At 44.9% G+C, this 13,944-nt stretch overlaps 1 protein-coding gene across 1 annotated transcript in view; it reads left to right on the forward strand.

Annotated features, from left to right (window-relative positions):
* LOC124036646 (extracellular matrix organizing protein FRAS1-like) overlaps positions 1-13,944 on the forward strand; it is a 142,273-nt gene that overhangs the window by 20,769 nt on the left and 107,560 nt on the right. Inside the window, exons 3-4 of the mRNA XM_046351469.1 lie at positions 9,094-9,253; positions 12,012-12,193. Of these exons, the coding sequence (XP_046207425.1) occupies positions 9,094-9,253; positions 12,012-12,193 (342 nt within the window). The remainder of the gene's footprint in view (positions 1-9,093; positions 9,254-12,011; positions 12,194-13,944) is intronic.

Below are 13,944 nucleotides of genomic sequence, written 5' to 3' on the forward strand. Positions count from 1 at the left end.
GCCGCCCCCAGGTGGTGAGGGTAGAGCAACATCTCCTCCCCGCTGATCCTCAACACGGGGGCCCCACAAGGGTGCGTTCTGAGCCCTCTCCTGTACTCCCTGTTCACCCACGACTGCGTGGCCACGCACGCCTCCAACTCAATCATCAAGTTTGCGGACGACACAACAGTGGTAGGCTTGATTACCAACAACGACGAGACGGCCTACAGGGAGGAGGTGAGGGCCCTTGGAGTGTGGTGTCAGGAAAATAACCTCACACTCAACGTCAACAAAACTAAGGAGATGATTGTGGACTTCAGGAAACAGCAGAGGGAACACCCCCTATCCACATCGATGGAACAGTAGTGGAGAGGGTAGCTAGTTTTAAGTTCCTCGGCATACACATCACAGACAAACTGAATTGGTCCACTCACACTGACAGCGTCGTGAAGAAGGCGCAGCAGCGCCTATTCAACCTCAGGAGGCTGAAAAAATTCGGCTTGTCACCAAAAGCACTCACAAACTTCTACAGATGCACAATCGAGAGCATCCTGGCGGGCTGTATCACCGCCTGGTACGGCAACTGCTCCGCCCTCAACCGTAAGGCTCTCCAGAGGGTAGTGAGGACTGCACAACGCATCACCGGGGGCAAACTACCTGCCCTCCAGGACACCTACACCACCCGTTGTTACAGGAAGGCCATAAAGATCATCAAGGACATCAACCACCCGAACCACTGCCTGTTCACCCCGCTATCATCCAGAAGGCGAGGTCAGTACAGGTGCATCAAAGCTGGGACCGAGAGACTGAAAAACAGCTTCTATCTCAAGGCCATCAGACTGTTAAATAGCCACCACTAACATTGAGTGGCTGCTGCCAACACACTGTCATTGACACTGACCCAACTCCAGCCATTTTAATAATGGGAATTGATGGAAATGATGTAAATATATCACTAGCCACTTTAAACAATGCTACCTTATATAATGTTACTTACCCTACATTATTCATCTCATATGCATATGTATATACTGTACTCTACAACATCGACTGCATCCTTATGTAACACATGTATCACTAGCCACTTTAACTATGCCACTTTGTTTACTTTGTCTACACACTCATCTCATATGTATATACTGTACTCGATACCATCTACTGTATGCTGCTCTGTACCATCACTCATTCATATATCCTTATGTACATGTTCCTTATCCCCTTACACTGTGTATAAGACAGTAGTTTTTTTTGGAATTGTTAGTTAGATTACTTGTTGGTTATCACTGCATTGTCGGAACTAGAAGCACAAGCATTTCGCTACACTCGCATTAACATCTGCTAACCATGTGTATGTGACAAATAAAATTTGATTTGATTTGATTTGATTTGATTTGATTTGATATACCCGTAACTAACTCACCTCCTATGTACACAACAAACTCACCTCCTATGTATACAACTAACTCACCTCCTATGTATACAACTAACTCACCTCCTATGTATACAACTAACTCACCTCCTATATATACCCGTAACTAACTCACCTCCTATGTACACAACAAACTCACCTCCTATGTATACCAGTAACTAACTCACCTCCTATGTATACCAGTAACTAACTCACCTCCTATGTATACCACTAACTCACCTCCTATGTATACCAGTAACTAACTCACCTCCTATGTATACCATTAACTAACTCACCTCCTATGCATACCATTAACTAACTCACCTCCTATGTATACCATTAACTAACTCACCTCCTATGCATACCAGTAACTAACTCACCTCCTATGTATACCATTAACTAACTTCCACCTCATATGTATACCAGTAACTAACTCACCTCCTATGTATACCACTAACTCACCTCCTATGTATACCAGTAACTAACTCACCTCCTATGTATACCAGTAACTAACTCAATTTCCTATGCATACCATTAACTAACTATTTCATATTAACAGTAACTAACTCACCTCCTATGTATACCATTAACTAACCTCACCTCATATGTATACCAGTAACTAACTCACCTCCTATGTATACCACTAACTCACCTCCTATATACCAGTAACTAACCTACCTCCTATGTATACCAGTAACTAACTCACCTCCTATGCATACCATTAACTAACTCACCTCCTATGTATACCAGTAACTAACTCACCTCCTATGTATACCAGTAACTAACTCACCTCCTATGTATACCATTAACTAACTCACTCCTATGCATACCATTAACTAACTCACCTCCTATGTATACCATTAACTAACTCACCTCCTATGTATACCACTTCTAACTCACCTCCTATGTATACCAGTAACTAACTCACCTCCTATGCATACCAGTAACTAACTCACCTCCTATGTATACCACTAACTCACCTCCTATGTATACCACTAACTCACCTCCTATGTATACCACTAACTCACCTCCTATGTATACCACTAACTCACCTCCTATGTATACCACTAACTCACTTCCTATGTATACCACTAACTCACCTCCTATGTATACCACTAACTCACCTCCTATGTATAACCATTTAACTCACCTCCTATGTATACCACTAACTCACCTCCTATGCATACCAGTAACTAACTCACCTCCTATGTATACCACTAACTCACTTCCTATGTATACCACTAACTCACCTCCTATGGCTACTCACTAACTAACTCACCTCTTATGTGTATACCCAATAACTCACCTCCATGCATATCAGTAACTAACTCACCTCCTATGTATACCACTAACTCACCTCCTATTATACCTGTCAACTCACCTCCTATGTATACCATTAACTAACTCACCTCCTATGTATACCACTAACTCACCTCCTATGTATACCACTAACTCACCTCCTATGTATACCACTAACTCACCTCCTATGTATACCACTAACTCACCTCCTATGTATACCATTAACTACCTCACCTCCTATGCATACCAGTAACTAACTCACCTCCTATGCATACCAGTAACTCACTCACCTCCTATGTATACCAGTAACTAACTCACCTCCTATGCATACCAGTAACTAACTCACCTCCTATGTATACCACTAACTCACCTCCTATGTATACCATTAACTAACTCACCTCCTATGCATACCAGTAACTAACTCACCTCCTATGCATACCAGTAACTCACTCACCTCCTATGTATACCAGTAACTAACTCACCTCCTATGTATACCACTAACTCACCTCCTATGTATACCACTAACTCACCTCCTATGCATACCAGTAACTAACTCATCTCCTATGCATACCAGTAACTAACTCACCTCCTATGTATACCACTAACTCACCTCCTATGTATACCACTAACTCACCTCCTATGTATACCACTAACTCACCTCCTATGTATACCATTAACTAACTCACCTCCTATGCATACCAGTAACTAACTCACCTCCTATGCATACCAGTAACTCACTCACCTCCTATGCATACCAGTAACTCACTCACCTCCTATGTATACCAGTAACTCACTCATCTCCTATGTATACAACTAACTCACCTCCTATGTATACCATTAACTAACTCACCTCCTATGCATACCAGTAACTAACTCACCTCCTATGCATACCAGTAACTCACTCATCTCCTATGTATACCAGTAACTCACTCACCTCCTATGTATACCACTAACTCACCTCCTATGCATACCACTAACTCACCTCCTATGTATACCAGTAACTCACTCATCTCCTATGTATACCAGTAACTCACTCACCTCCTATGTATACCACTAACTCACCTCCTATGTATACCAGTAACTCACACACCTCCTATGTATACCACTAACTCACCTCCTATGTATACCACTAACTCACCTCCTATGTATACCACTAACTCACCTCCTATGTATACCACTAACTCACCTCCTATGTATACCATTAACTACCTCACCTCCTATGCATACCAGTAACTCACTCACCTCCTATGTATACCAGTAACTAACTCACCTCCTATGCATACCAGTAACTAACTCACCTCCTATGTATACCACTAACTCACCTCCTATGTATACCATTAACTAACTCACCTCCTATGCATACCAGTAACTAACTCACCTCCTATGCATACCAGTAACTCACTCACCTCCTATGTATACCAGTAACTAACTCACCTCCTATGTATACCACTAACTCACCTCCTATGTATACCACTAACTCACCTCCTATGTATACCATTAACTAATTCACCTCCTATGTATACCACTAACTCACCTCCTATGTATACCACTAACTCACCTCCTATGTATACCACTAACTCACCTCCTATGTATACCACTAACTCACCTCCTATGTATACCATTAACTAACTCACCTCCTATGCATACCAGTAACTAACTCACCTCCTATGCATACCAGTAACTAACTCACCTCCTATGCATACCAGTAACTAACTCACCTCCTATGTATACCAGTAACTCACTCATCTCCTATGTATACAACTAACTCACCTCCTATGTATACCACTCACTCACCTCCTATCTATACCAGTAACTCACTCATCTCCTATGTATACCAGTAACTCACTCACCTCCTATGTATACCACTAACTCACCTCCTATGCATACCACTAACTCACCTCCTATGTATACCAGTAACTCACTCATCTCCTATGTATACCAGTAACTCACTCACCTTCTATGTATACCACTAACTCACCTCCTATGTATACCAGTAACTCACTCATCTCCTATGTATACCAGTAACTCACTCATCTCCTATGCATACCACTAACTCACCTCCTTTGCATACCAGTAACTCACTCACCTCCTATGTATACCACTAACTCACCTCCTATGTATACCAGTAACTCACTAATCTCCTGTGTATACCAGTAACTCACTCATCTCCTATGTATACCAGTAACTCACTCATCTCCTATGTATACCACTAACTCACCTCCTATGTATACCACTAACTCAACTCCTATGTATACCACTAACTCACCTCCTATGTATACCACTAACTCACCTCCTATGTATACCACTAACTCAACTCCTATGTATACCACTAACTCAACTCCTATGTATACCACTAACTCACCTCCTATGTATACCACTAACTCAACTCCTATGTATACCATTAACTCACTAACCTCCTATGTATGTAATGATGAAATAACACATATGGAATCATGTAGTAACCCCCAAAAAATGTATTTTATTTAAAAAAAATTTTTTATTTTATTTTAGAAATATTGTACATTTTGCGATTCTTCAAAGTAGCCACCCTTTTCCTCGATGACAGATTTGCACACTCTTGGTATAAAAGTAATTATATAGTTCAGAATAAAGAAAAACCCTTGAATGAGTAGGTGTGTGCAAACTTGTCACTGGTACTGGTACTGTATCTGTGAAAATAGTTTTGATTTACAGTGGACCGTGTGTAAAATACATGTCATATATGCACTTAAAAATAGCGAAATGAAGACGATTTTCCAGTGATTCATTTTCATGTCAGCCAGGTAACCTGTACTCCTGTTGTAAAGAGAAGTAACGTGCTTAATATTAGGGAAGTGGAGTAATAAATATAGCTTAGCCTATAGGAGTATGTTTACACACACACACACACACACACACACACACACACACACACACACACACACACACACACACACACACACACACACACACACACACACACACACACACACACACACACACACACACACACACACACACACACACACACACACACACACACACACACACACACACACACACACACCTTCCACCTTCTCCTCTCCTACTCCCCCTCTTCTCTACTTCTCTTATTTTGTTTCACTCTGTAAATCAATATCACTCCTTCCATCCCTTCCTCCCTCACATACATCACATATTCACCGGTTGTAACACCTGATTCTGCTGCTCTCTGTCAAGCAGTGTACTGGTATATGACTGAAGATAGACACTAGATATAATGCTAAGAGAACCTCCTTAACTTAAGTTGAAGATTTATAATGCACTTATTTAAACAAAACAAAAAAAGTATTTTCAATCACTCTTTTTCTCCTCGCTTCCTTCCCTTCATCTGCTGATGCGAACTTGACAGCTGTAAGGAAAGCGTCCTCCATGTTTTTTTATTTTTACATCTGTGTAGACAAAGGAGAGGTTACCAAGTGAACCACTGTAGACGTGTTTGAGATGCTTCCCGCGCAGCAGCAGCCTCCGAGTACAGTTGGTTGATCTCTCTCAGGGTTTTTTTTTTTTTTTACAAAATTAAATACTGCCATCATCAAAAGCTCTCTCTCCAACTGTTCCCCACCCGACCCAGTCGGCATCGGTGCCAAGCCTTGTCAAGCCTTGTCAAGCCTTGTCCTAGCCGGGGTACAAAGGAGCTCCTGAGAGACGGATCATGGAGAGAGCTGGAGAGTAATTAGTCTTTAATGAGACGGTGATGGATGACTTTCCCCCTCAGAGGGCTAAGCACTCTGGGTTCATCCCAAATGGCACCCTATCCTCGACTGTGGGCCCCGGTCAAAAGTAGTGAGTGTACAAAACATTAGCAAAACCTTCCTAATATTGAGTTGTCCTCAGAACAGCCTCCATTTGTCAGGGACATGGACTCTACAAGGTGTTGAAAGCATTCCACAGGGATGCTGGCCCATGTTGACTCTACAAGGTGTTGAAAGCATTCCACAGGGATGCTGGCCCATGTTGACTCTACAAGGTGTTGAAAGCATTCCACAGGGATGCTGGCCCATGTTGACTCTACAAGGTGTTGAAAGCATTCCACAGGGATGCTGGCCCATGTTGACTCTACAAGGTGTTGAAAGCCTTCCACAGTGATGCTGGCCCATGTTGACTCTACAAGGTGTTGAAAGCATTCCACAGGGATGCTGGCCCATGTTGACTCTACAAGGTGTTGAAAGCATTCCACAGGGATGCTGGCCTAAGTTGACTCTACAAGGTGTTGAAAGCATTCCACAGGGATGCTGGCCCATGTTGACTCTACAAGGTGTTGAAAGCGTTCCACAGGGATGCTGGCCCATGTTGACTCTACAAGGTGTTGAAAGCGTTCCACAGGGATGCTGGCCTAAGTTGACTCTACAAGGTTCCACAGGGATGCTGGCCTAAGTTGACTCTACAAGGTGTTGAAAGCGTTCCACAGGGATGCTGGCCTAAGTTGACTCTACAAGGTGTTGAAAGCGTTCCACAGGGATGCTGGCCCATGTTGACTCTACAAGGTGTTGAAAGCATTCCACAGGGATGCTGGCCTAAGTTGACTCTACAAGGTGTTGAAAGCGTTCCACAGGGATGCTGGCCCATGTTGACTCTACAAGGTGTTGAAAGCATTCCACAGGGATGCTGGCCTAAGTTGACTCTACAAGGTGTTGAAAGCGTTCCACAGGGATGCTGGCCCATGTTGACTCTACAAGGTGTTGAAAGCATTCCACAGGGATGCTGGCCTAAGTTGACTCTACAAGGTGTTGAAAGCATTCCACAGGGATGCTGGCCTAAGTTGACTCTACAAGGTGTTGAAAGCATTCCACAGGGATGCTGGCCCATGTTGACTCTACAAGGTGTTGAAAGCCTTCCACAGTGATGCTGGCCCATGTTGACTCTACAAGGTGTTGAAAGCATTCCACAGGGATGCTGGCCCATGTTGACTCTACAAGGTGTTGAAAGCATTCCACAGTGATGCTGGCCCATGTTGACTCTACAAGGTGTTGAAAGCATTCCACAGGGATGCTGGCCCATGTTGACTCTACAAGGTGTTGAAAGCATTCCACAGTGATGCTGGCCCATGTTGACTCTACAAGGTGTTGAAAGCATTCCACAGGGATGCTGGCCTAAGTTGACTCTACAAGGTGTTGAAAGCATTCCACAGGATGCTGGCCTAAGTTGACTCTACAAGGTGTTGAAAGCATTCCACAGTGATGCTGGCCCATGTTGACTCTACAAGGTGTTGAAAGCATTCCACAGGGATGCTGGCCTAAGTTGACTCTACAAGGTGTTGAAAGCATTCCACAGGGATGCTGGCCTAAGTTGACTCTACAAGGTGTTGAAAGCATTCCACAGGGATGCTGGCCTAAGTTGACTCTACAAGGTGTTGAAAGCATTCCACAGGGATGCTGGCCTAAGTTGACTCTACAAGGTGTTGAAAGCGTTCCACAGGGATGCTGGCCTAAGTTGACTCTACAAGGTGTTGAAAGCGTTCCACAGGGATGCTGGCCCATGTTGACTCTACAAGGTGTTGAAAGCATTCCACAGGGATGCTGGCCCATGTTGACTCCAATGCTTCCAACAGTTGTGTCAAGTTGGCTGGGTGTTCTTTAGGTGGTGGACAGTTCTTGATACACACTGGAAACTGTTGAGTGTGAAAAACCCAGCAGCATTGTGGTTCTTGACACACTCAAACCGGTGCACCTGGCACCTACTACCATACCACTTTCAAAGGCACTTAAATATTTTGTCTTGCCCCATTCACCCTCTGAATGCCACACATACACAATCCATGTCTCAGTTGTCTCAAGGATTAAAAATCCTTCTTTAACCCTTCTCCTCACCGTCTCCTCCCAGTCTCCTCCCCATCTCCTCCCCGTCTCCTCCCCAGTCTCCTCCCCGTCTCCTCCCCGTCTCCTCCCCTTTACTGATTTGAAGTGGATGTAACATGTGCCATCAAATAAGGGATCAGTTTTGTTTTCTGTTTAGTACACTCAGTGTATAGGGAATAGGGTGCCATTTGGTATGCAAGCTGACTTCTCTCTTTGGTCAGCGTTGCTCTCTGTGTGTCTCTGTTGCTGCTCAGAAGAACAGCAGCTCTCTGTCTGTCTCTCTGTCTCTCTTTGTTGCTGCTGACAGCTGACTCTGAGCTTTTTATACTGCTGCTATGCTGTTGTGATTCACATGGCTGGCCTGAGAACACCTGTGCTGGGTCATTAACTCAATTAAGAGAAAAATGCAGGTGAGGATGGTGCATGTTGGTTGGCAGGATGAGACAACTTCCTGCTCCGATACGAATAATGAATCAGACGCCCCCTTGGGTTGGGCCTCAGGCTGAATAACTGATATGAGTTACAGTACTTTCAAACAATATCTGCCATTGAAAATAAATAATAATTGTTACATATCTTGTGTTTTTACAGCTTACCCAGGCTCCTCGTGTTCTGTCGGTGCCCGTCACGTGGGTGAGAGAGGGAGGCATGGTACAGTTGGGGAAGAGGTATCTGAGGACAGAGTATCAGGGTGCCAGCGATGACCAGATCATTTACACCATAGTGAGCTCCAAAGGAAGCCCCAAATATGGTACGATATGTGGCCTTACCCCCCCCCCCAAACATGCTCGTGTTTCTGCTTACTCACACTGTTAAGATGGTAATGATGTTAGTTTGTCTTTCTGACTCTTCCTTTACCTCCCACACCTCTCTCTCTCTCCCTTCCTGATTCTCTCTCCCCTCTCCCCTCTCCCTTACCTGCTCTCTCTCTCTCTCTCTCTCTCTCTCTCCCTTCCTGATTTCTCTCCCCTCTCCCTTACCTTCTCTCTCTCTCCCTTAACCCTCTCTCTCCCCTCTCCCTTACCTTCTCTCTCTCTCCTTCCTGATTCTCTCTCCCCTCTCCCTCTCCCTTACCTGCTCTCTCTCTCTCTCCCTTCCTGATTATCTCTCCCCTCTCCCTTACATTCTCTCTCTCTCTCTCTCTCTCTCCCTTCCTGATTCTCTCTCCCCTCTTCCTCTCTCTCTCTCAATTCAATTCAATTCAAGGGGCTTTATTGGCATGGGAAACACATGTTAACATTGCCAAAGCAATTGAAGTAGATAATATACAAAAGTGAAATAAACAATAAAAATGAACAGTAAACATTACACTCACAGAAGTTCCAAGAGAATAAATACATTACAGATGTCATATTATGTCTCTATACAGTGTTGAAACGATGTGCAAATGGTTAACGTACACAAGGGTAAATAAATCTGTATAATGTGAGGGAAATATGTGTCTCTAATATGGTCATGGTCTCTACCATGGTCATGGTCAGTCACAGTGGTCAGGTATTCTGCCACTGTGTACTCTCTGTTTAGGGCCAAATAGAATTCTAGTTTGCTCTGTTTTTTAAAATTAATTATTTCCAATGTGTCAAGTAATTATCTTTTTGGGTTTGGGTCTAATTGCGTTGCTGTCCTTGAGGCTCTGTTTGTGTTTGTGAACAGAGCCCCAGGACCAGCTTGCTTAGGGGACTCTTCTCCAGGTTCATCTCTCTGTAGGTGACGGCTTTGTTATGGAAGGTTTGGGAATTGCTTCCTTTTAGGTGGTTGTGGAATTGAATGGCTCTTTTCTGGATTTTGATAATTAGTGGGTATCGGCCTAATTCTGCTCTGCATGCATTATTTGGTGTTCTACGTTGTACACTGAGGATATTTTTTTGCAGAATTCTGCATGCTGAGTCTCAATTTGGTGTTTGTCCCATTTTGTGAATTCTTGGTTGGTGAGCGGACCCCAGACCTCACAACCATAAAGGGCAATGGGTTCTACAACCTATTTCAATGTTTTTTTTTGCCAGATCCTAATTGGTATGTATTGAGTATTGCTCTGTTCAAGTAGACTGTGATTTTGCTGTGGTCTGATAGGGTTGTCAGTGGGCTGACTGTGAACGCTCTGAGAGACTCTGGGTTGAGGTCAGTGATAATGTAGTCTACAGCACTACTGCCAAGAGATGAGCTCTAGGTTTACCTATCATAGGAGTCCCCTCGAAGCCTACCATTGTCTATGTACATACCCAGCGTGCGACAGAGCTGCAGGAGTTTTGACCTGTTTTTGTTGGTTATGTTGTCATAGTTGTGCCTAGGGGGCATATGGGGAGGGAATGCTGTCACCTCCAGGTAGGTGTTTGTCCCCTGTGTGCTGAGGGTGTCAGGTTCTTGTCCGGTTCTGGCATTTAGGTCGCCACAGACAAGTAAATGTCCCTGGGTCTGGTAATGGTTGATTTCCCCCTCCAGGATGGAGGAGCTGTCTTATTTAAAGTATGGGGATTCTAGTGGGTGGATATGGGTAGCACACAGGAGGACATTTTTCTTTGTTAATTAAGATAATTTACTTTAGAATTTCTAGCCAAATGTAAAATGTTCCTGTTTTGATTAATTTAATGGAGTTTCTCTCTCTCCTTTCCTGATTCTCTTTCCCCTCTCCCTTAACTTCTATTTCTCCCTTCCCGATTTTCTCCCCCATCTATCCCCTCCCTCTTCTCTATTTCTCCCTTCCCGATTTTCTCCCCCATCTATCCACTCCCTCTTCCCTATTTCTCCCTTCCTGATTCTCTCCCCATCTATCCCTCCCTCTTCCCTATTTCTCCCTTCCTGATTCTCTCCCCCATCTATCCCCTCCCTCTTCCCTATTTCTCCTTCCTGATTCTCTCCCTATCCATCCCCTCCTCTTCTCTATTTCTCCCTTCCTGATTCTCTCCCCCATCTATCCCCTCTTCTCTATTTCTCCCTTCCTGATTCTCTCCCCATCTATCCCTCCCTCTTCTCTATTTCTCCCTTCCTGATTCTCTCCCCATCTATCCCCTATCCTTTCTCCTTCCCTCCCTCTATTTTCCTTCCTGATTCTTCTATCCCCTCCTCTTCTATTTCTCCTTCTTGATTCTCTCCCCATCTATCCTCCTCTTCTCTATTTCTCCCTTCCTGATTCCCCCATCTATCCCCTTCTTCTCTATTTCTCCTTCCTGATTCTCTCCCCCATCTATCCCCTCCCTCTTCTCTATTTCTCCTTCCTGATTCTCTCCCCATCTATCCCCTCCCTCTTTCTATTTCTCCTTCCTGATTCTCTCCCCATCTATCCCCTCCCTCTTCTCTATTTCTCCCTTCCTGATTCTCTCCCCCATCTATCCCCTCCTCTTTCTCTATTTCTCCCTTCCTGATTCTCTCCCCATCTATCCCCTCCCTCTTCTCTATTTCTCCTTCCTGATTCTCTCCCCTATCCATCCCTCCCTCTTCTCTATTTCTCCCTTCCTGATTCTCTCCCCCATCTATCCCCTCCTCTTCTCTATTTCTCCCTCTCCTCCCTCCAGGTGAAGTGCTGTTGGTGCCAATGCCAGCCGACGGCCCGTTGGAAGGTTGGCAGCCCTCGCCCGACGACAGGAGTTCTACCCCCACCTCCTCCTTCACTCAGCAGGATGTGAACGAGGGCACTGTGTGGTACAAACACTTTGGCACCACCGGCTTGCCGGAAGGAGACACCTTCCTGTTCCAGGTTAGTGGTGGTTGTGTGCCCATTGTCCACCGAACCCATCCACCTGTCTGCCCTGCTGGCCTGTCTGCCTGCCTGCCCCAGGTTCACTGGGCATAAACTCACAATCTTTCCACGGCACGTTTTCTTTTCCTCCTGCATGCTCTTTTCTTTCTTTCTTCCTGTCTTCTACAGCTTTTTTTCAACTCTGTTGTTTTCTTATTTCTATCTCTCTCTCCTCTTCTCTTCTCCATATCCCTCTCTCCTTCTCTCTTCTTCTCTTCTCCTCTCCGTATCCCTCTCTCCTTCTCTCTTCTTCTCTTCTCTCTCTCCATATCCCTCTCTTCTTCTCTCTTCTTCTCTTCTCCTCTCCATATCCCTCTCTCCTTCTCTCTTCTTCTCTTCTCCTCTCCGTATCCCTCTCTCCTTCTCTCTCCTTTCTCTCTTCTTCTTCTTTCTTCTCCTCTCCGTATCCCTCTCTCCTTCTCTCTCCCTCTCTCCTTCTTCTCTTCTCCTCTCCGTATCCCTCTCTCCTTCTCTCCTTCTCTTTCCTTCTCTCTTCTTCTCTTCTCCTCTCAAGTATCCCTCTCTCCTTCTCTCTTCTTCTCTTTCTCCTCTCCGTATCCCTCCTTCTCTCTTCTTCTCTTCTCCTCCGTATCCCTCTCTCCTTCTCTCTTCTTCTCTTCTCCTCTCCAAGTATCCCTCTCTCCTTCTCTCTCCTTCTCTTTCCTTCTATATTCTTCTCTTCTCCTCTCCGTTTCCCTCTCTCTTCTCTCTTCTCCTCTCCAGTCCCTCCTTCTCTCTCTCTCCCTCTCTCTCTTCTCTTTCCTCCTCCGATTCTCTCTCCTTCTCTTCTCTTCTTTTCTTCTCCTCTCCGTATCCCTCTCTCTCCTTCTCTCTTTCTCCCTCCGTATCCCTCCTTCTCTTCCTTCTCTCTTCTTCTCTTCTCCTCTCCATATCCCTCTCTCCTTCTCTCTTCTTCTCTTCTCCTCTCCGTATCCCTCTCTCCTTCTCTCTTCTTCTCTTCTCCTCTCCGTATTCCTCTCTCCTTCTCTCTTCTTCTCTTCTCCTCTCCGTATCCCTCTCTCCTTCTCTCTTCTTCTCTTCTCCTCTCCGTATCCCTCTCTCCTTCTCTCTTCTTCTCTTCTCCTCTCCGTATCCCTCTCTCCTTCTCTCTTCTTCTCTTCTCCTCTCCGTATCCCTCTCTCCTTCTCTCTTCTTCTCTTCTCCTCTCCGTATCCCTCTCTCCTTCTCTCTTCTTCTCTTCTCCTCTCCGTATCCCTCTCTCCTTCTCTCTTCTTCTCTTCTCCTCTCCGTATCCCTCTCTCCTTCTCTCTTCTTCTCTTCTCCTCAGCATATCCCTCTCTCCTTCTCTCTTCTTCTCTTCTCCTCTCCATATCCCTCTCTCCTTCTCTCTTCTCTCCTCTTCTCCTCTGCATATCCCTCTCTCCTTCTCTCTTCTCTCCTCTTCTCCTTTGCATATCCCTCTCTCCTTCTCTCTCCTTCTCTCCTCTTCTCCTCTGCATATCCCTTTCTCCTTCTCTCTCCTTCTCTTCTCTTCTCCGTATCCCTCTCTCCTTATCTCTCCTTCTCTTCTCCGTATCCCTCTCTCCTTCTCTCTTCTTCTCTTCTCCTCTGCATATCCCTCTCTCCTTCTCTCTTCTTCTCTTCTCCTCTCCATATCCCTCTCTCCTTCTCTCTTCTTCTTTTCTCCTCTGCATATCCCTCTCTCCTTCTCTCTTCTCTCCTCTTCTCCTCTGCATATCCCTCTCTCC

This window comes from Oncorhynchus gorbuscha, linkage group LG05 (assembly GCF_021184085.1).
Source record: "Oncorhynchus gorbuscha isolate QuinsamMale2020 ecotype Even-year linkage group LG05, OgorEven_v1.0, whole genome shotgun sequence".
NCBI lineage: Eukaryota > Metazoa > Chordata > Actinopteri > Salmoniformes > Salmonidae > Oncorhynchus > Oncorhynchus gorbuscha.